Source organism: Leptodactylus fuscus, chromosome 4 (assembly GCF_031893055.1).
Source record: "Leptodactylus fuscus isolate aLepFus1 chromosome 4, aLepFus1.hap2, whole genome shotgun sequence".
In the NCBI taxonomy this organism is placed as follows: Eukaryota; Metazoa; Chordata; class Amphibia; order Anura; family Leptodactylidae; genus Leptodactylus; species Leptodactylus fuscus.
Window position 1 is genome coordinate 40375594 of NC_134268.1, and position 20083 is coordinate 40395676.

The following is a 20083-nucleotide window of genomic DNA, read 5'->3' on the forward strand; positions in this document are numbered from 1 at the left end:
TAGGTGTGTCAGGACCAGTCTCTCTAGGACCTTCATCAGGTGGGATGTCAATGCTACGGGTCGGTAGTCATTGTAGCTCCTCGAGTTGTGTTTCTTTGGGACTGGTACCACGCAAGATGTTTTCCACACTTGAGGTACCACTCCCAGCTTTAGTCTCATATTGTACATGTGTGTAATAACACCACACAGCTGGACTCGGGTTTGGATGGGTTTGAGCTTGGCCGATCCCTTTTTTTTTTAGGTAAAATAAGGCTCCGTCAGATGTGTCTGAAAACAAGTTATTCCCCTCTCCCTATTCATAAAACATGCACACTCAGCCAAGCCTAGCGCATGCATGTGTGCAGAGAATGGTAGGGATAGCTGTCAATCAAATGGAGAAAAAAAATTGGTAAATTGGTCTGGTTGGCTACAAAAAGTTCTATGAAATAGAGGTGCACATCATGTAAAAATTATAACTGGTGCAACACAAGTCCTGTCGGAAAAAAGTTGTCTAGGTTAGATTGGTTCTGCTAGGCTGCCTCCCCCAGTTACATGACTATGTCACACACTATGTACTCAGCCATTCAATGTTGTCATGGGCAGTGTGTAGGAGGAGCTGATAAAGCTGCTCAGGAGAAGCTCTGTCTTTTTGTCTTAGGTATCTCGATGTGTGATGGGTCCCATTCTTCTGGTTTTACTCCTTTTGCTCCTATCTTCCTGAGATGGGTTGCATAGTCAGCAGTAAGGTGCTCCCCGAGCCCATGGAACCCCCTCTCAAGAAGAACCCCTACTACGTCAAGCTGATCCGTGCAATGGTCCCCGTACAATTTTGTAGTGAGCCGGTAAAATGCAAGGCAGAATTTTGGGGGCTGCAAGAAGAACCGAAAAGAGATCGGGACATTGAGGAAAAAAAAAATCAAGTAGCCCGATACCGTGCAAAATTTGACCCCCGAGTTACAGCCAGGTAAGTTGTTTTTTATTGTGTATGAGTTGTCTGCATTACATGTCAAGCTGGCTGTGGATAGATCTTTATTTTCATTTACTTTGTGCCAAATTTTTAAGCAAACCCAACCTAGATGCCAAGATGCAGCACAATGCACCAGAGACATCATGTAACTACCTTCTCCCTACAGCGTATTCTTAATATTGATGATTATGGATGCTGCAGCTATATCTTAGATACTTGAAAGGGATACTACTATAGTACCCACAACTGGAGTTATCAAGAACATGGTAGGTGACCACCCCACCATCCAGCATGTAAACAATATTGGGAACTGCGTGGTCTGGGAAATGGTTGATCTGTGGGGTCCTAACAGTCTAAGAGATCAGTAGAGGTCCAGCACTCAGCACACACTTCTGATCAGTTGTTTGAAGGGACCGTGGTGCTTTTGCGAGAGCCATGACCCCTTCACTATTTACATTGCACAGTATCTATTTTATAGTAACTGTGCAATGTAATTACAGCCTTTAATAATAGTACATGGCTGCTATAAAACAGATGGTGTATGATATGAGTAGTTAAGGGGCCACACACAGTGTAATATGTTCCCCAAACCCCCCTACAGTATAATATTCTCCATAGTGGCCCCCAAACAGTATAAAATGCTCCACAGTGGCCCTCACACTGCATAATATGTTCCATAGTGGCCCCTACACAGTATAATATGCTGCACAGTGGCCCCTACACAGTATAATATGCTGCACAGTGGCCCCTCACACAGTATAATATGCTCCACAGTGGCTCCACACGTTATAATATGCTCTCCTCTGTGGCTACACAGAGTATAAAAGAGTCCCGCTTGAGCACTGTAAGGCGAACCCCACGAAATTCAACAAATAATAAAAATCACACTTAGATTCACCTTGCCTCACCTCTCTTGGGCATCCTGACTCTTTCCAGCATCTTTTTCAGTCCTCTTTATTCTGCAACTGAGGTCACTGCTGGGGCCTGTGATTGGGCCTCAGCAGTCACATGGGGCGCACTGAGGATAGGCCATCAATTTTAGATCTGCGGGGGCCGAGCACAGACACCGAGACAGTGCGGGAGAGAAGCGCTGCTCACTTGCCATGCAAACTATAGTGGCGAGTGTCGGTACTGCAGCGCTGAAGTACATACACTCACCGCCACAACTTGTACAGTTTTAGGGTGCTATCCGGTTTATGAGATTAGTGGCCTATCTTCAGGATAGGCCATCACATTAGATTTGTGGGGTCTGACACCTGGGACCTCTGCAGAACTAATATTGATGGCCTATCCTAAAGAGTGGCCATAAGTCTTAGAAACCGAATAACCTCTTTACACTTCACAGAAAATCCAGGTATAAATCAACCAGAACCTTCTGATCCATAAGCAAAGTGGAAAATTCATACCAGAAATTCCAGAATTCACACCACACCTCCTCTATCTATGGTAGCACCTTCTCTATATGTTTTGCGGAAGGACAAGCAAGCGGACATACAGTAGCACAATAAATGGTGAAAAAGCTCTGTGAGCCTAAAGCCCCCTGCAGAAAATCACTGCCAAAAATTCTATGGAAAAGTCCGCACCAGAAAGGCTTTTCTCTGCAGCATTTTTCACAGAAAGTCCATTGGGTTTTCCTTTGCAGACTTTCTGCTTCTATGATATCTATACTATAGGAATGATGGACATGGTGCGATTTGCAAAAACAGTCACATTTTCGAAACCGTAGTACTTCTGCTTGGGATTTTTTTCTGCAATGTGTGGATGGGATTAGCCAGAATCCCATTCACTTTACAGTTAATGTAGAACGCTGCTTGTTCGCAAAGTGGGGCTCCGAACTTAAGGTCTTCTTCATAGTCACAAATGGCAATAAAATTGATGCAATTGATTCACAACCTTCCTGAGCTCAGCCTTTCATTATCCGCCTTCCTCTGGGACATAACCTCTTATGTGTAGTGAAGGTTTCGATGGGTCTGATCATTGACTACAAATACGAGGTTATGGCCCAGAAAAAGCCAGACTAAAGGCAAAACTAGAGTCTTGAGACTTCAGGAAAGACTTGATTTTGTGTCACTCATGCATCAACTTTATTACTTTTTATGGGTATTTTTACAGAGATGTTTATCCAGTTGTTAGTTGATGGCATTATGTTCTCTTGCTCGTCTTTCCCCTTAACTGAAAAGAAGATGCTACATTGTAGGGGGTGTGGTTCTTAAAGGTGTTGTCCAAAAATTAGAAATTATGGTGTATCCATAGAATAGGCTATCAATATCTGTTCACGGGAGGCCAACAGACATGATTCAGCTGTTTGCACCATTTCCAGTGCCCATACTATACGCAACATAAGACTGGAAGAAGTTGGCTCCAGTTTATGAAGAAACACAAAGGGGTAAGCAAACCATAATATATTTTATATTGTAGAATCTTCACAGGAGCCCCCTTTTGCTTTGACATCTCTGCACACTCTTGGCCTTCTCTCCATTAACTTCATGAGGTTGTCACTTTTAAAGGTTTTCAGTTAGAGGTGTTGTGTTACCATTAGTTAATTTATGCAATTTATTGACTTAATAATGTGATTGAGACCATCAGTTGTGTTGTAAACAGCATTGGTCTATAGTTCAATACAGTGTTTAACTGTATATAACCACTGTTCTAATACACATTATAGTAAGAAACAAGAAACTAATGTATCAAATGTCCAAAAAGTAAGAAATAGATAAGGATATCATAAATCTATCAAGATTTTAAGTTTATTTTAATTTAAATTATAAGGTTACTGTAAGGGAATTGCAATAGGAGCAATTCCCCAGCACCTGCTGTAAACCCTGGGAAAGGGGCGCAAGAGAAGGGAGCCCTAAATTGAACCCTCCACACTGTCCCTTCCTGCTTACCTAGTCCTATCCTATGTAATAGGCGGCAACTTGGAGACGGGCCCTTCCTATATACGTGACACACAAAACGCCGACAACACAAACAACAAAGGGAGGTCAGCTAGCCAGGGGTCAGTAACAATCGAGCAATGCAGTGTCAAAAACGATATCCAAAGAGTAGTCAATAGGGAAAGCCAGAGGTCAAGAATCAGAATACAAGAATAAACAGCGAGAGAAAAACCAGCACGCACGAAGCAATAGCAAGCACCAATGTGAATGAGAGCCAAGAATAAATAGGAAGGCCAGCTGTCAATCACAGGGCAAGACTAAATTTAACTATTAGAGGAGCCGAGGGAAATGAAGGTGAAGGCAGACGGGTGTGGTGGAAAATCAATTACCAAGGTGATGGAATAGGACAGTGTTCAGACAGTGCAACCAAAAACTCTAAGCAAGGAATCAAACTGCACACGCCTCCTGCACCGCAGCATGTGAGCAGAGGGCGGCGCAGTGACCTGAGCAGGCAGAGACGTTACAGTTACATTCAGATGCTTTTCAGTGTATGGAGGAATCTGTGAAAACAGAAAGAAAATTGGACATGACCTATATTCTGACGGTTAGTTACAATGAACTGTCAAAATAATGGTCATATGAATAGTCCCCATTCACTGACATTGAATTAGTTAATGTGTTAATCGTTTGAATTTTGGATTGCCAAAAGGAACCATGTGACCCATTTCTAGGAACATTTTAATGATGCTGTTAAACAGTTTTTTGGAATTATAAGGTATAAACTTACTATTTACCAGTTTTATCTACCGGTAAATTCTATATTTCTCAAAATTCCTTTAAAATGACTACATGTTAAAGAGGGCCGGCTTTAGACAAAATTGCTTACTTCCTATTCTGTTAGGTTAATGGTGCCATACCAGTAGTCCCAGAAATCTTAATATTTATCAGAACCTGGTCTGGTTGCTTAATATAATGGATAGACAATGCAGTCAACCACTCTTTTCCAGGACATGCAACAATCAGCCAAAACAGTAAAACCACTGAATATAATCGATTATCTCATTGCAAGGGGCCTTGTTAAACAGCGGGAAATATTAGCAAATGAAAATTCAGTTTTGTACATAGATATATTCTGAGCAGGAACAACGGGTAGAGTTATAGAGCTGAATGAGTTTGGCAAGGGCCACCTTGTAATGGTTAGATGAATGGGGTAAGATATCTTCAGACTGGCATGGGTTTCGAGTTTGGAGTGCTTAATACCTTCCAGAAGAAGGTCCAAGGAAGGATGTATACTTCAAGTTGCAATTCTGAATCCTTATATTGTGTTATCTGCATCATAACCAGGGTAGGACTGACCCACTCCAATACCATTTGAGCCTCTGGTGGGCCCAAGCTTATAACAGACTCCAAAGGTCTAGCAGATTTGACCTAATTTTGGATCCAAAATATAATTCATTCACACTTATTGTACCTTATTCATCGTATATCCTATCTGTGTGATGATTGCACTAAAACTGAAGTTTTCAATGTATAAAATTAGTGAACCTTGACAATACTTTTCTGCAGTGAGCCAAAGGAACCCGCATCCCTCACTGTTCTCATCTCCAAAAACCCACTTTTAGTTAACTTCTATAACAACATTTCATACATTATAACCTTCCTTTTAGATCTTTGTTTGTAAGGGCTCCCATTGTCATGTATGGACCATCCCAGCATGTGACGTAAGGGGTTAATTCACTCCACTCACTCAATCCTGCACTCACAACTGCCTACAAATTGACAGTAAATCCCACCCCAACACAATCCACGTATGTCAGATACATGCGTCCACCACCTACTCATTTTAGGATAGTAGCAAACCCACTTACATATGCAAACGTCTCTCGCAGGGTCCATTCCCACGGAGTAAACGCGTGCTCGTTTTGGCAAAATACACGTGACTAATACACGCAACGTGTATTTTGCCATGTTTTTTTTACACATGTAAAAAAATGTCATTGAAGTCAATGGGAGTCTTATTTTTACACGTGTATTCTTTGCACGTGTATTTTGCCAAATGAGCGCGCCTTTACGCCGTGTGAATGGACCCTAACAGTCAGATGGCATGCGCACTTTAAAAAGCAATGGATCCATAGAGCATATCTGGACCACCATTAGATTGAATGCTGTAATAGTAAAAGGTTCAGTGTTTGTATGAAAAAGGCAAACAGATGATGTAGACAAGCAAAACAGTTTGTAAAATAAAAAGGAGAAAAAAAGAAAAAAAAGAAAAACCATACAAATTCCATTAAGCTAGTTAGAATGATGGCCAGCACCCAAAAGTGGGACAAAGTTTTTCAGTTTTTGTAAAGATAGGCCCCTGGCTCATGTTTCAAAAACAACACTCCCCCCTCTATGTTTCTTTATTAAGCTTCACCCCCCTTTCTTTATAAGATGGAGGTTGCAATATTTCTTCTTTGCCAGGGATCGCTGAGTTCTCCTAGACTCCCCCCCCTTTCTCTGATACAAGATACAAATGAGCCTTATTAGCATTACCAAAGAATGAAACATTTGGTGTTGCCAAAGCAGAAAAGGGGATTGGGGGTTGGGGTTGGGGGTGGTGGAGGGGAATGGATACGGGGTCTGGGGCTTGGGGTTTGAGTGTCTTTAGGGTCTCATTGTTTTTGTTTGGGGCATGCGGGTATCAGTGGGTATGGGATAAACAAGTGATGGGGTCACTTAGTGGTGTTCAGGTGGTGGGTGGGGTTTAATAGTTTCTGGGGGGTGGGGGGTTTGATAGTCCATGCGTCTCATCTTCCTCTTGTTTGGTGACTTGTGCGTCTGGCCGTGTATAGCCCCCTCTATCATGGCTGGCTGACTTTCTCTAGTAACAGCCGTCAGTTAAAGCCATAAGCCCTATTTGTCAGGTCTGCCCAATTCTTTCCTTATAGAGGGCATCAAGGAATATAAGGATTGGACATGTTGAATTTCAATGTCTGATCTTTTGATTGAAGGCAAATTCTTTGACTGCCCATTAGGGTTGCAAGTCAAAAACAATCCACACTTCATCCAGACATATACGTATGTGCTCCCTGTGAACTTGGAGGAATTTTTGATGCTGTATATTTTATGTCCAGTCATACAGTGATATAAAGACGTCTTAGGTCAGTTAACTGAGACCTTTTCTTCATTCTGTTGTGAAATCGCAGATCCGTGAAGGATTTTGAGTGATGACATAAAAGATATTTCATTGCTTTGCATTGGGTTGTGCAAGTCCAGACAAGTAATCCTGTCGCGCACATCTCGGTCTATATATAGCCTTATATTATGTAAATTATTCTTACTGCTTTGCATAGTTTATGTTAATTAACTATATAAGTAATTGTGTTTAATTAATTCAGCAAAAATCTAAGAATAGAAATAGATATTCATGGATCTCCCCTCCCCCTTTCTTGAAATTCTTTAACATTGGTCCTGTAGGGATTATACGTCTTATAGGTCACATCTGTCTGGTTAAATGTCAATTATATCCTAGTGCCAATGGCCATCTCACCTACTAATAATAGGAACCAACAGTGATTTCATATACAAAAATATCTTTGGTTATACCTTCATATGGTTTTTTAATCAAAAATTTGGAATAAATAATTTTTGACCCACCATTGGAGGTTTGGGTTCTTAACTGGGATGTAGAAGATCTTGGAACCTGATTTTACAGTTCCTTACGCTAGGTTCATGCCTGGACTCAGGTATCTTTTCATGGGTCCGCTTGGGGAAAAACAGAAACCCAATCTGCTTACAAAGTGGCTACCCATGCAAAGACTATAATGGGGTCCGTCACAAAAATGCATAGAGAAAAGTCCTGGTTTTTGCCATGGTATTTTCACCTCAGTGAAATCGCAGCATTTTCACAACGTGAGGTCCCAACCTTAGATGGAGATTTTCCCATCTTGGAAAGACTGTAAAGCATCTCATCATTTGTAAAGGCTGTACCTTGAATTTAATAAAGAGGCATTGTCAACTGCACAGACACAATTTGATCTGCAGGGATTCGATACCTGGGACCCCCACAAATGACCAGTACTGAGGTCTCGGCAAGTGGAGGTACTGCAGCGCTGACCCATTAATCTCTATGGGGCAATGCTGTAGTACTTACACTCACTCGCTCTCCTGTGCTGTCTCGGTACCGGTGATCTAGGGGGGTCCCGGTTGTTGGGACCTTAGATCCAATATTGAAGGTTTATCCAAACGATAGACCATCAATCATAGAAACCAGATAACCTCTTTAAAGGGATTCAACCATTGAAATGAATTTTTTTTGGGATCACACATCGGAATAGCCTTTAGAAAGGCTATTCGTCTCTTACCTTTAGACGTGGTCTCCGCTGTGCCGTTCCTTAGAAATACCGTTTTTTACTGGTATGCAAATTAGTTCTCTCCCAGCGATGGGGGCGGGTCCCAGCGCTGAAAATGCAATGGGGGCATCCCCACTGCGGTTCGAGAACACGCTCCAGCGACGCCTCTATCTTCAGCTGGATCCTCCCCTTCTTTCGTCATCTTCCTTCTGCGTCACCTCCGATGCCTGCACAGTTGGCTCTGCCAGTGAGACACCAGCAGAGCCGAGTTCGGATGCCGGCCGGCGGCTATTTTTGGGAGGCCGCTCCTCTATTGAACTACAAGAGCATGAGCGGTCTCCCAAAAATGGCCGCCAGCCGGCATGCGCAGTTGGATCTACTAGTATCTCACTGGCAGAGCCAACTGCGCAGGCGTTGGAGGTGACGCAGAAGGAAGACAACAAAAGAAGGAGAGGATCCAGCCGAAGATAGAGGCATCACTGGAGCATGTTCTCGAGCAGCAGTGGGGATGGACGTCCCCATCGCATTTTCAGCGCTGGGGCCCGCCCCCATCGCTGCAAGAGAATTAATTTGCATACCGGTAAAAACCAGTATTTCTAAGGAACGGCGCAGACCATGTCTAAAGGTAAGAGACGAATAGCCTTTCTAAAGGCTATTCTGCCGTGAGATCACCAACAAAATTCATTTCAATGGTAGAATCCCTTTAAAGCTAACTTTGTGGAAGATGGCAGCTTCCACCACTTTCCAATTGCAAAATACAATTGGATGGTGATTTAAAGGGTTTTTCCAGGCTATATCCATGTAGTGTACACTGGTGGTTCTGACTTGATTCTTTTGTCTTTCAGATACGATATCAAGGCTCTTATTGGGAGGGGAAGTTTCAGCAGAGTGGTAAGAGTTGAACACAGGGCTACGCGACAACCATTTGCCATCAAAATGATTGAAACAAGAGCCAAAGAAGGCAAAGAAGTCTGTGAATCCGAGCTCAACATCCTCAGGAGAGTCAGCCATCATAACATCATCCAACTCATCGAAGTCTTCGAGGCTCACGACCGAGTCTACATGGTGATGGAACTAGCCACAGGTGGAGAACTGACCGACAGAATTATTGCTAAAGGATCATTCACTGAACGAGACGCAACCAAGGTGCTTCAGATGGTCTTAGATGGTATAAACTACCTCCATGGACTTGGAATTACACACAGAGATCTAAAACCAGAGAATCTTCTCTATTACCATCCCGGGGCTGACTCAAAGATATTAGTGACCGATTTTGGCTTGGCAAACTCTGGTAACAAAGGAGGAGACTGGTCAATGAGAACCATATGTGGGACTCCTGAATACATTGCACCTGAGATTATTCTGAGAAAACCTTATAGTAACGCAGTGGACATGTGGGCTCTTGGAGTCATCACTTATATTGTACTAAGTGGATCTATGCCCTTCGAAGATGAAAACCGAACAAGACTTTACCGGCTGATCCTTAAGGGCAAATACAGTTACATAAGTGATGTAAGTATACAGGGTGTGTGGAGACGGTCTGTACAACTCAATATACCTGTACAGTTATTGCACCTCTAAGGAAAATGTGCACAAATTCCGGTATAATTTGCACCAAAAAACTGTCTAACATTGCTTTCGCAAAATTTCTCAAGTGCTTCGACACTTTTTAGACATGTTTCAAACTTTCATGAAAAAACAATGTAGTTTCTTTCCAAAGACTTATTGGAAAGTAGGCAACACGGTACCCCAAAACATGCCAAAATTGTGGTGCTTTTTTGTCATAAGCTAAGCCAACTAATAAGTACTGTAAAGTTAGACTAGGTTCTGGGGTTCATATCACTCCTTAAGGAGAGATCACCTTTTCAGGCATATGGAGTCTTACAAAAGCCCTTTTCACTCCACTGGGGGATTATGGGAAAAAAATGCAAATCTGTTTTCCAAGATGTAAATAGGAAAACTGATTTGCATTTTTTTTCCCATAATCCCCCAGTGGAGCGAAAAAGGCTTTTGTAAGATGCCAAACACCTGTGAAGGTGATCTCTCCTTAAGGAGTGATATTATCCCCAGAACCTGGTCTAGAAGTCTCTCATCTCTGCCAAATCAGTTTTCCCTACGCTGTGCTGAGGAGGTCCAACCAGATTGAAACAGCGCTGTCCACAGCTGGGATTCTGATTTGGCTAATCCCTGCAACATAGCTTTAAAGGCTTGTTGAAAAAGTCGGGCATCATGTTTAACCACTTCAGTACCGGGCCAATTTGTGGTCCGGGACCAGACACATTTTCGGGTTTTTTTGTATGTGCGGTTTTGAGGGCTGTAACATTTTTCCCGTATGTCACAGTCAACTAATTTTTGCGTATTTTTTTCAGGGACACATACAGCTTTATTTTTATGTTGTTTTTATTTTCAAATGTGTTTTAATTTTTTTTATATCCGGGAAAACATAAACAAAATAGGAGGGAAATTGTGTCTGGTTTTCAATTTATTATTATTTTTTTTATTTAATAACACAAAGTGTCACTGAAAAACTTTATAATATAGTTTTTCCTCTCCGTTACAGTAATTTTTATTTTGTATGGTGTCGTCGGGGGTGGGGCTATAACCTTTAATAATGGCGTTTTATTAGCGTATTATTATTTTTTTATTATTATTTTATTTACATTTTTTAAAAAAACTTTTTTATTTTTTTTCAGATTGTGTCCCTATAAGGTGATAAGAGACCATTGGAGACATCTGATCACTTTTTTTTGTACTGGAGGCTTATTTCTCCTATAACTGGGGCTGTTACATTTAGCCTCAGTTACAGGAGAAATACAGCCTCCTGCACACTGTATACACAGCTTACTGAGCTGATCTGGGTCCTGAAGGACCCAGCAGCTCTTGCAAGATGCTGCTCCCGGCGGATCACGTGACCGCCGGGTCAGAGGGCGGCTGAATTATGGCTGCGTCCATAGCCATGTATACAGCGCTCATTGAGCGCAGTATACACAGCGATCGAGATGGAAGGGGAGGTAATAAATCTTCCCTGCTATCTCTCTGGGAGCTCCGGCTGAAGTTTTAGATCTCTGTGCAGCTACTGTTTTCTGACTGGACGTACTGGTGCGTCCTGTCAGAACTAGGCAACCACTTCCCAGATGTATGTAGTCTATGGGCAGTCCGGAAGTGGTTAAGGGGGTTACCCCTACAGGGCAGCAAGCAGAGGCCCTGTTTTCCTATTTACATCTTGGAAAACAGATTTGCATTTTTTTCCCAAATTTATACTAGACAGTCAAAACATAAGCCATTTTTATCAAGCAGAATGATAGCTGTCTAGTCTAAATTTGCACTGTGTAATGCTTAGACTTGGGTGGGATTTCTTAAGACCATCTCAATTTGTGTTGGTCTTAATGTCCCCTATACCTGCAGTGGGTGCTGATAATTCATGATGAGAGAATTAGGCATAGTTCCTGGTGTCCTTGCATTTTAGCACAAATCCATGCCATTCCCTTGTTAGCTTAGATTTTACCTTTACTTACTCCAATTTTGGGATGTAAATCTTGATGGCAATTATGGAGATTTTTATTATCATATTTCTATTATACTCTAAAAATAATAATAGTACTCTAAAAAGATATGTAGATTTGTTCAGGAGGGCGACTCTTCAATCAATGCAAATGAAATCTATAGTGTTGGTGAGTATTCTCATATGGTGCCGTATGTGATATGCTGTATGGTGCTATACTGCAGAGATAGGCAACCCTCGGCACCCCAGATGTTGTAAAACTACAACTCCCAGCATGCACACTTGCTTCGCTGTTCTTGATGTGAATGGAGCATGTTGGGAGTTGTAGTTTCACAGCAGCTGGAGTGCCGACATTTGCTGACCCCTGCTATCTTGTATGTTGGCACAGTAGGAGATTCTATAAAATTCACTGTAGAAGGATTAGGCCAGTGGTACAGATGTCTATTGGCAATGTTAGCACAGTTAGAGAAATTATTGCTATGTACTGTATGTATTGCACCCCTCAAGTTATGCCCCTGGTAACCTCATAAGTGCAGACGCTATACACACAGGGAAACCCAGGTCAGAAAATTTGGTATGTACATTGGCTGGATTTCCCGGCCCAATCCCAGCCAGGAGACTCAGACTCCTTGTATAACAGTAATCTATGATGCTGAGAGTCCTTGCCTCCTTGCTGCTTTGCTCTATATACTATAGACCAGGGGTGCCCAATACGTCGATCGCGATCTACCGGTCGATTGGAATGGACGTATGGGTCGATCGCGGGATGCAGCCAGGGATCTCTGGTGTCTGCTTGTTCACAGTGCAGGCTGAGAGTTGACTTTCAGCCTGCGCTGTGAACAAGCACTCCGGACACTTTCAGGCCGGGAAGCAGCAGCTCCGGGGGATGACGCACTCCCCGCTCTTAGGGATGGAGGGGGCCAGGGTGCTGCTTGTTCACAGCGCAGGCTGAGAGTCATCTACGTACACTGGCAGGCAGGGCTGCCGCAGCCTGCCAGTGTCCAGAGATAACTCTCAGCCTGCGCTGTGAACAAGCAGGCAGCAGGGATCCCTGGGCGGCCACAGAACGCCGCTGTCTCCTGCTTTCACGCTCTGCCTGGCCCCACCCACAGACATGCCCCGCCCAACCCACATGCCTGCCCCACCCCCGCCCACAGGGCCGCCCCGCCCACAAGAAGTGGGTAGTAGATCTTTAGACTTGGTCATGTTATAAAGTAGCTCACATGCTGAAAAAGTGTGAGCACCCCTGCTATAGACAGTACAATACTGCGAGGGAACAGGCAGGAAATTGCTCCAAGTACCATAGACCAAGGAGTCCTGGTCCGCTGACAAGATTTGGGCAGGGAATTTTGGCTGATGTACAGACCAGTTTTCCCTGTCATGGGTTCCCCTTTGTGCACGTGGCCTTATGGAGGTATATATTTGGAAGTCTGCTGGTAACACTAGGTTCACACTAGAGCAGTGGTTCTTAACCTTGTTTGAGGTACCGAGCCCACCAATTTCATCTGCACATTCACCGAACCCTTCTTTAGTGATAAATCAAATATGATTTTTTTCCAAATTCAAGACATAGGTATATGTTTTTTTTTTACTGGTACACAAAATGAACCGTACATAGGGCCTAGGGTTCGATCGAACCCTGGTTAAGAACCACTGCACTAGAGTTACCCCTCTGTCATTCATGTCCGTCGAGGAACCCTAGCTACGGGGGGTGCATCGCTAAAACAGTATTACACCCAGAGTCCGACAGACCCCATTGACTATAATGGAGTCCATCTGGTGTCCGTCATTAGAATAATAATATTATAATTCTGAAACCGGTGAAAGAAAAGGTTCTCTATGTAGGACTTTTTTGTCCACCGATTTTAGGCGGACATTGTGATAGACACACTTTTGTGAACCCAGCCTTATGGAGGTTATATCAATGCATGCTGGTTATCTAGAACTGCGCGTGCTTGGACTTTTGGAGTGTGTCTTCTGGTAGGTATAAGGGGGCAGCACACAAAATTATGGATATCAATTTGCACCTTTCTTCCAGACCGTGCACTTTTCATAGGCCGCATTTCCTTCACTCGCCCCTTCACTCACCAGGGCAGTAACTCCTGAGTCTGATGCTTAACCTTCTGGTACTGCACATAGGAAATGTTCATAGACCAAGTCAGTCCTGGAGGCCTATGTGGAGTCTGGAGATCTGCCACGAGTCTAGGAGTCCAGAAGGTCTCTCCTTTTTACTAGGAATTTTGGAAGTGTTGGCGAGTGCGGAGTGTCGGTATGTTGAGATATACGGCAGTATTAATATACTGCTTGTATGTGCAATGTAATATAGAGTTTTTTATGTCTGGTTAAATAGACATATTGCTATATATGCCGAGATGAAAAAGACAGTTACTGATATCCAACTCATAACTGCATTTAGTTGGCAATATATAGTGTTAATAATAAAGAACCGTATTGTGTATCACATTATAGGCTACACAGTTCCATATGGGCTGCTGTATCACAGATACATGGCATCCAATGGCGTATTCTGTATACCTCAATATTTTGAGGTAAGTCCCATTGCAATACAGTACCACTGAGGTATTATAGGGGTACAGCGATGCACATATCCATCAGATACAAGGGATCCCCATTCTTGTAATCACTGGGGGTCCCAGCAGTCTATAACATCCATTATCTTGTGGATATGGGATAAGTTGTCTTTGTGGATAAAACCCCTTTGATCTGAAGTGGCCAATCTCTACATATAGTAGGACAGTAATATCCCTTTAAGCTGCAGGTATCTTTAGGATAAGATGGAGCCTCACGGATGGGCAAGTTTGTTGCTTTCTTTTCACTTGAGTTACTTTTTGGTATTTTAATGAACTGTTAATGAAGTGTGCTGTTATACGAAAACCTCACGTAATCCTAAACGTTCAGCATTACGTAAATGTCATATACTAACCTATAGCCCAATAATACAACATTTGTGGAGGGTCCAGACTGAGGTGGGGGTATTTTTTTTAAAGAGGACTTGTCACGTTTCTAACATGTCTGTTAGGCCCAGTTCACATCTGCGTTTGGTATTCCGTTAGGTGAGTCCGCTTGGGGACCTCCCGAAGGGAAACCTATACGGATTAAAAAGTGGTTAGCTAAGAAACCACATGGACCCCATAAACTATAATGGGGTCCGTGTGGTTTCCACTCGAAACGTGCTGCTTGCAATACTTTTCTCTCTGCATAATTCGTGTGAAAACCACACGGACCCCATTATAGTATATGGGGTCCATGTGGTTTCTTAGATAACTGCTTTTTAATACGTATAGGTTTCCACTCGGGGGGTCCCCAAGTGGACTTCACAAATGGAATACAGAGAGCAGATATGAACCAGGCCTTATAGTAATGTTCGAGGAACTGGTTAGTAACAAGTTGGGTAACTTACGAATTTCCCAAAACAAATTTCATGAGGTTTTCTTCCTGCGAATCCAGCAAAATTGATGTTTGCTCTCTGCAATCTCTTCAGGAGTCAGAGTATAATAAACTGAGGCATTCTAGTTTTCCTCATAGGTAATCCACCATCTTGTCCGGCTACCGGGTATCCAATGAAGGGGGGCTAACAGTTCCTCTTTAACTAGTTGTCAGACACTCCTATGATGGTGATGATGTGGATATTGATTATGGGTAGCCCTTTTCTAATTTTTAGTATGGGAACCCATGATCATGTCTTACAGATCAGTCACCTGTACACTTGAGTTCTGTAATCCATAGTACATGTCAATGTGAAGCTACTGATTCAAAGGTGCCTTAAAGAGGTCCTTTCATGTCCTCGGTCATATGCGGTTTTACATGCCGCTAGAAAGCCGACAGTACGCTGCGGCTAATCCAGCGCTCTTCAACTCTTCACTGTCATCCCCGAAAATAAGACAGTGTCTTATATTAATTATTCTCTATAGTGTCTTATTCTCTTCTGAAATATATGACCTGTCTTATTTTCAGGGGATGTCTTATACAACGGCTGGAGCTGGGGACAATCAGCAGTCATGCCGGCGCTTCCTTAGTGGAGCGCCGCCATGACTGCCGGTTGTAGGTGGTCCAGGAGGTGAAGAGGGGGGATGTCTTATTTTCGGGAAACAGGGTAAGGGCATTCCTGACAGTCTGACTAGGAACGCCCCTGACAGTATTGTCCATAGATCTTTACTGTGAAGGGGCGTTCCTTACCACCCAGCCATAACGCTAAGCGGTGAGGAACCCCCCTCCTCCTGACAGTATTCATCTATAGATGAGTACTGGGGGGGGGGATTCCCATTTATATCAATGGAAGTTATTAGGCAGAAGACGGAATCCGCGTCAAAATCCTGCTCAAAAAAACACCTTCCATTCACTTCAATGGGAGCCAGTCATTTCTTCAGGCGGAATCAGCCGTGGACATCCGCCTCGTGACACTCCCTCCTGACTAGGCCCATTCATTTGGGCCTGATCCGGAGCGGAATGCCACGACTGGATGCCGGTACACTGTATGCACTCCACTGGCATCTAGTCACGACTAGCCGTTTTTTGGACCGGATTCTGAGGTGGCCTCAGCCAAAAAACTCCCATTTGCTCCTGTGTGAACCCAACCTTATTCTCCCCTTCCTCTTATCTTATCTAAATTTTCCCATCTATTGCCAGCATATGGCTAGATTCACACATACAGTTTTTGGTGCAGTTTGTTACGGTATATACTTTATTGAGCCAAATATAAGAATGGATGCAAAAATTATTAAAGGGGTCAAGTAACCGCTGAGGTCATACAGCAAATGGCATGCGATGTCACTACCTCTGTCATCTCGGGTCTCTTCCTGAGGCCGCTGATTGGCCTCAGCAGTCATGTGAAAAAGTAAGTGAACCCTTCCGAATTTCCTGAATTTCTAGATTGATTACTATTAAAATATGGTTTGATTCTTTTCTTCACTTGCAAAGTCCTTAACTTTCAATAAAACAACAGATCACCAAATCTATAAGGACCTGACCAATAAAAGGAAGATATTATTTAACCTGTACATGAAAGAAACTATGAGTTTTCCACCAAAAAAACAGCCCTCACACAGTTCCATAGATGGAAATGGAAAACTTATGAGGCTATAAAGGCTATGTGTTTTTGTAAAAGCAAAGGCTGCCTCAGAATCAGGTCCAAAAAACAGCTAGCCGCGACTGGTTGCCGGTATCCAGTCACGGCATTTCGCTCCGGATTAGGCCCAAATGAATGGGCCTAGTTGGGAGCGAGTGTCGCGGCAAGAAAGGGCAGGTCGCTCCTTTTTTTTCACGAGCGGCACAAAACTGCTAGTGGAAAAAAGAAATGAATGGCTCTCAATGAAGTCAATGGGAGGTGTTTTTTGGAGCCAGATTCTGCGTCAAAATCGGGTCCAAAAGACCCTGTGTGAACTAACTCTAACTGCGCCTTATGAATGAACATGCCCACCACCGCTTCATTCACATGGATCACTCAGGAAACTTATAAGTCCCCATAGTCTTATTTTCTGGGAATCCCAGTGGTTGGACCCCATCTATGGGATCTCATTTGATTGAGGGATAAGTGTCTATGGTAGAACAAACCCTTCAATAATCTGTTCCTCCCCTTTTAGGCACATCTGGGTCCTCCACCAAAATTTCCAGCTGCTACACATAAGAGGAACAATGTTGAGGAAGAGTTTTGGACCATTCCTGCCTGTAAATATGGTTCAGCTCATCGATATTTCTGGCATGCCTTGTGTGCACTTCCCTCTTCAGGCCATGCCAGGGCATCTTAATCCATTTAAGGCCAGGATTCTGTCTTGGCAATGCCAAAATGCAGATCTTCTATCTTCTTGTTACTTTGTGACCCTCCCCTATTAGCTCCTACGTATTTGCTAGACAGGGTCTGTTTTAGCATCTTCGTGTCCTATATTTAATTACATTAACATTTAAGTATTGTGAAATCTTAAGAAATCTTTCTGGTTTCAGTTTTTTATTGTTATATTCGCCTCCTCATTTCACAAGGTCTAAGATACTTTCATGGTAACTAGCGTAATGCAAATGGAAATTCACTGAAATGTAACCTATGCTCTGTCCTTTTAGATAAGCATCTCTTCACTGTGACATAGATGAATAATCCAAGTCTTCAGTGATCACGCATGATATTATTTATAGGTAGTTTGTTAATACTTGAAACAAGTATATATCTCATATCTGTCCAAGGCTGGTCTTAGTGGTGGGGCAAACTAGGACACTGCCAGGACCTCCATCCCCATAGGGGGAGAGTGCACGTCTCAGCTGTATCCACATCCTCAGGGTGAAATTAAAATTTGTGGTGGTGCATGGGATCATTCGCCTCATGCACACTTGGAAGTCCAGGCTGTAAAATCTGATCCATATACTGTATCAACTGGACTTCTGAGCCAGAACCCATTCAGGAGACCGGGAACCCTTGCATTAGTGATCTCTGATGATAAGAGTCCTTGTCTGCTTGCAGTTCTACTCTTGGTAATATATACTGTACAGGACAGTAAAGCCACAAGGAAGAACTTCTAGCATCATATTGCAACATATTGCAAGGAACTCCCATATCCATATCCCATATCCAGTCCAGATTCCATTATGTACATGGAGCTATAGACTCCCTGCCATTCTCTAGGATGCTATAGGATCGCAGCCTACAAGACAACAGTGTCCCATTATAAATGATGTGGTGATGTCGCTACTAGAGCCTATTTTAGATACACAATGGTAAGGCTACGTTTTTTTTTGCCAAAATTAGGACTGCAACATGCAGACTTTGTGCCAGTCTCTTGAACTAAAATTGGTCCACTATAGAGTTCTATGGTGAGATACAGTAAGTAGAACTATAGGTTTGTGTCCAGACAATTAAATATGGGTGCAACATCTAGGAAAGCTGTAAAGGAGTTAGCAAAATGATAAAATTGTAAGGGAACTGTATGGAGCCGTAAAGCTCACTGCCAAACAGGTATAGGGTGGTGGAAGCCTCCACAAAATGGTTCGATGGTTCTCTAAATGGGCATTACCTAGTTTTCCCTATTGGCCGCCCCTTTGGCACCATTCAACATGCAGTTTTTGTATGCTATGACCTGATGCCCTGTAGTCATACCTGTTGGAAAACTTTAATACAAAAGGGAAGATTTCCCACATCTTCGGTTTCTTCTGTCCAGGCTGAGTGTTCATCCATACCATTCTGGAGCAGAACCTTTTTGTATCTAAAGGCTAGCATTGTGAAGTCCAAGATCTTTCAATGTTTCTTCTATTAAGATGTCCAGAAACATAAGACTAAGGTTGGCCAAAGGTCTGATTTCAGAGGCTCCAGCTGACCATCTACTTGTGCATTGAATATTCAGCCAATGTTTGTCTGGCCTATATTGAGGGACTTGGGAAGAATAGCTGTAAGGTGTGTGACCACCATTAGATTCTGATAGATCCATTGTAAAGGTATATTGATCATTTTTATTAATATTACTAAATTATATAACATGATTTACTACTATTTTCCAAAAACTAAAGATATCATTGTTTCCTTCCAGCCATGGCCAAGTGTTTCAAATCTTGCCAAGGACTTTATAGACCGCTTGCTCACTGTAGATTGCCGTGACCGGTTATCAGCCAGCGATGCCATACAACACCCATGGATCAAAACTATGGCGGCCTCATCATCCATGAAGAATCTTCACAGGTCAATCTCACAAAATCTGAGAAGAAGAGTCTCATCTCGGTGTCAGAGCACCAATTCGGAGCAGTCCATGAGGTCCGGTAACTCCAACAAGTCCAGGAGGATGAAGGAGATTATGGAGCGCAATATACGTTACCATGCACATCTTATCAGCAGTGAGGCCTCGCAATGAGCAGTTCACACAATGTTATACCTCTTCCACATGTTTTTTATTGATACGTCTAGTTTACTTTTCACTCATAGACTTTGTATATGAAAACTCAACACATTGATGAGAACCTCCAAAACACAATAGTCCTGTCCTTGTCACATATGTTGCTGAATTACCCCTGTAAATAATGTGATACTGAACAATGTATATTTACTACTTGGATGGCACTACATGTGTGTTCTAGGTGGGTGGGAGATGGGGAAATATGTTCTATATTATCCAAGGTGTTATATTTTAGACTTGAACGTGTGGGGCTTGTCCGAAAGATTTAGATTTTATAGTATTAAGCATCTGGTTGGTGGATGTCTAACCATGGGACCCCACCAATAATGAGAAAAGGGGTCCAATGGAGTGACGGCCAAACATACACACTGCAGCTCCATTCAGATGTCTATAGGAGGGCCCAAAATACAGTAGTCCCATAAAGCTTGAATGGAGCTTTCTCCAGCAGTCTTCTAGAGGCACATATGCTTGACCGCCACTCCATTCAAACAAGGGACTCAGGACTCCAAAGAAGTTGGACCCCAGTGATCAGCTGTCCT

The 20083-nt window shown here is 42.9% G+C and overlaps 1 protein-coding gene across 1 annotated transcript; it reads left to right on the forward strand.

Annotated features, from left to right (window-relative positions):
* Positions 1-701: 701 nt before the first annotated feature.
* On the forward strand, positions 702-19502 carry PSKH2 (protein serine kinase H2). The gene is made up of 3 exons (XM_075270354.1): positions 702-943; positions 9002-9668; positions 19185-19502. The coding sequence occupies exons 1-3, from the start codon at positions 702-704 to the stop codon at positions 19500-19502; spliced, it is 1227 nt and encodes a 408-aa protein (XP_075126455.1).
* Positions 19503-20083: the final 581 nt, after the last annotated feature.

Excerpts from the sequence above, each read along its gene's own strand:
- PSKH2 (XM_075270354.1), top strand. The coding sequence starts at position 702 with ATGGGTTGCATAGTCAGCAGTAAGGTGCTCCCCGAGCCCATGGAACCC. Across the intron at positions 944-9,001 it reads GACCCCCGAGTTACAGCCAG|ATACGATATCAAGGCTCTTA; the intron begins GTAAGTTGTTTT and ends TTTGTCTTTCAG. Across the intron at positions 9,669-19,184 it reads AATACAGTTACATAAGTGAT|CCATGGCCAAGTGTTTCAAA; the intron begins GTAAGTATACAG and ends GTTTCCTTCCAG.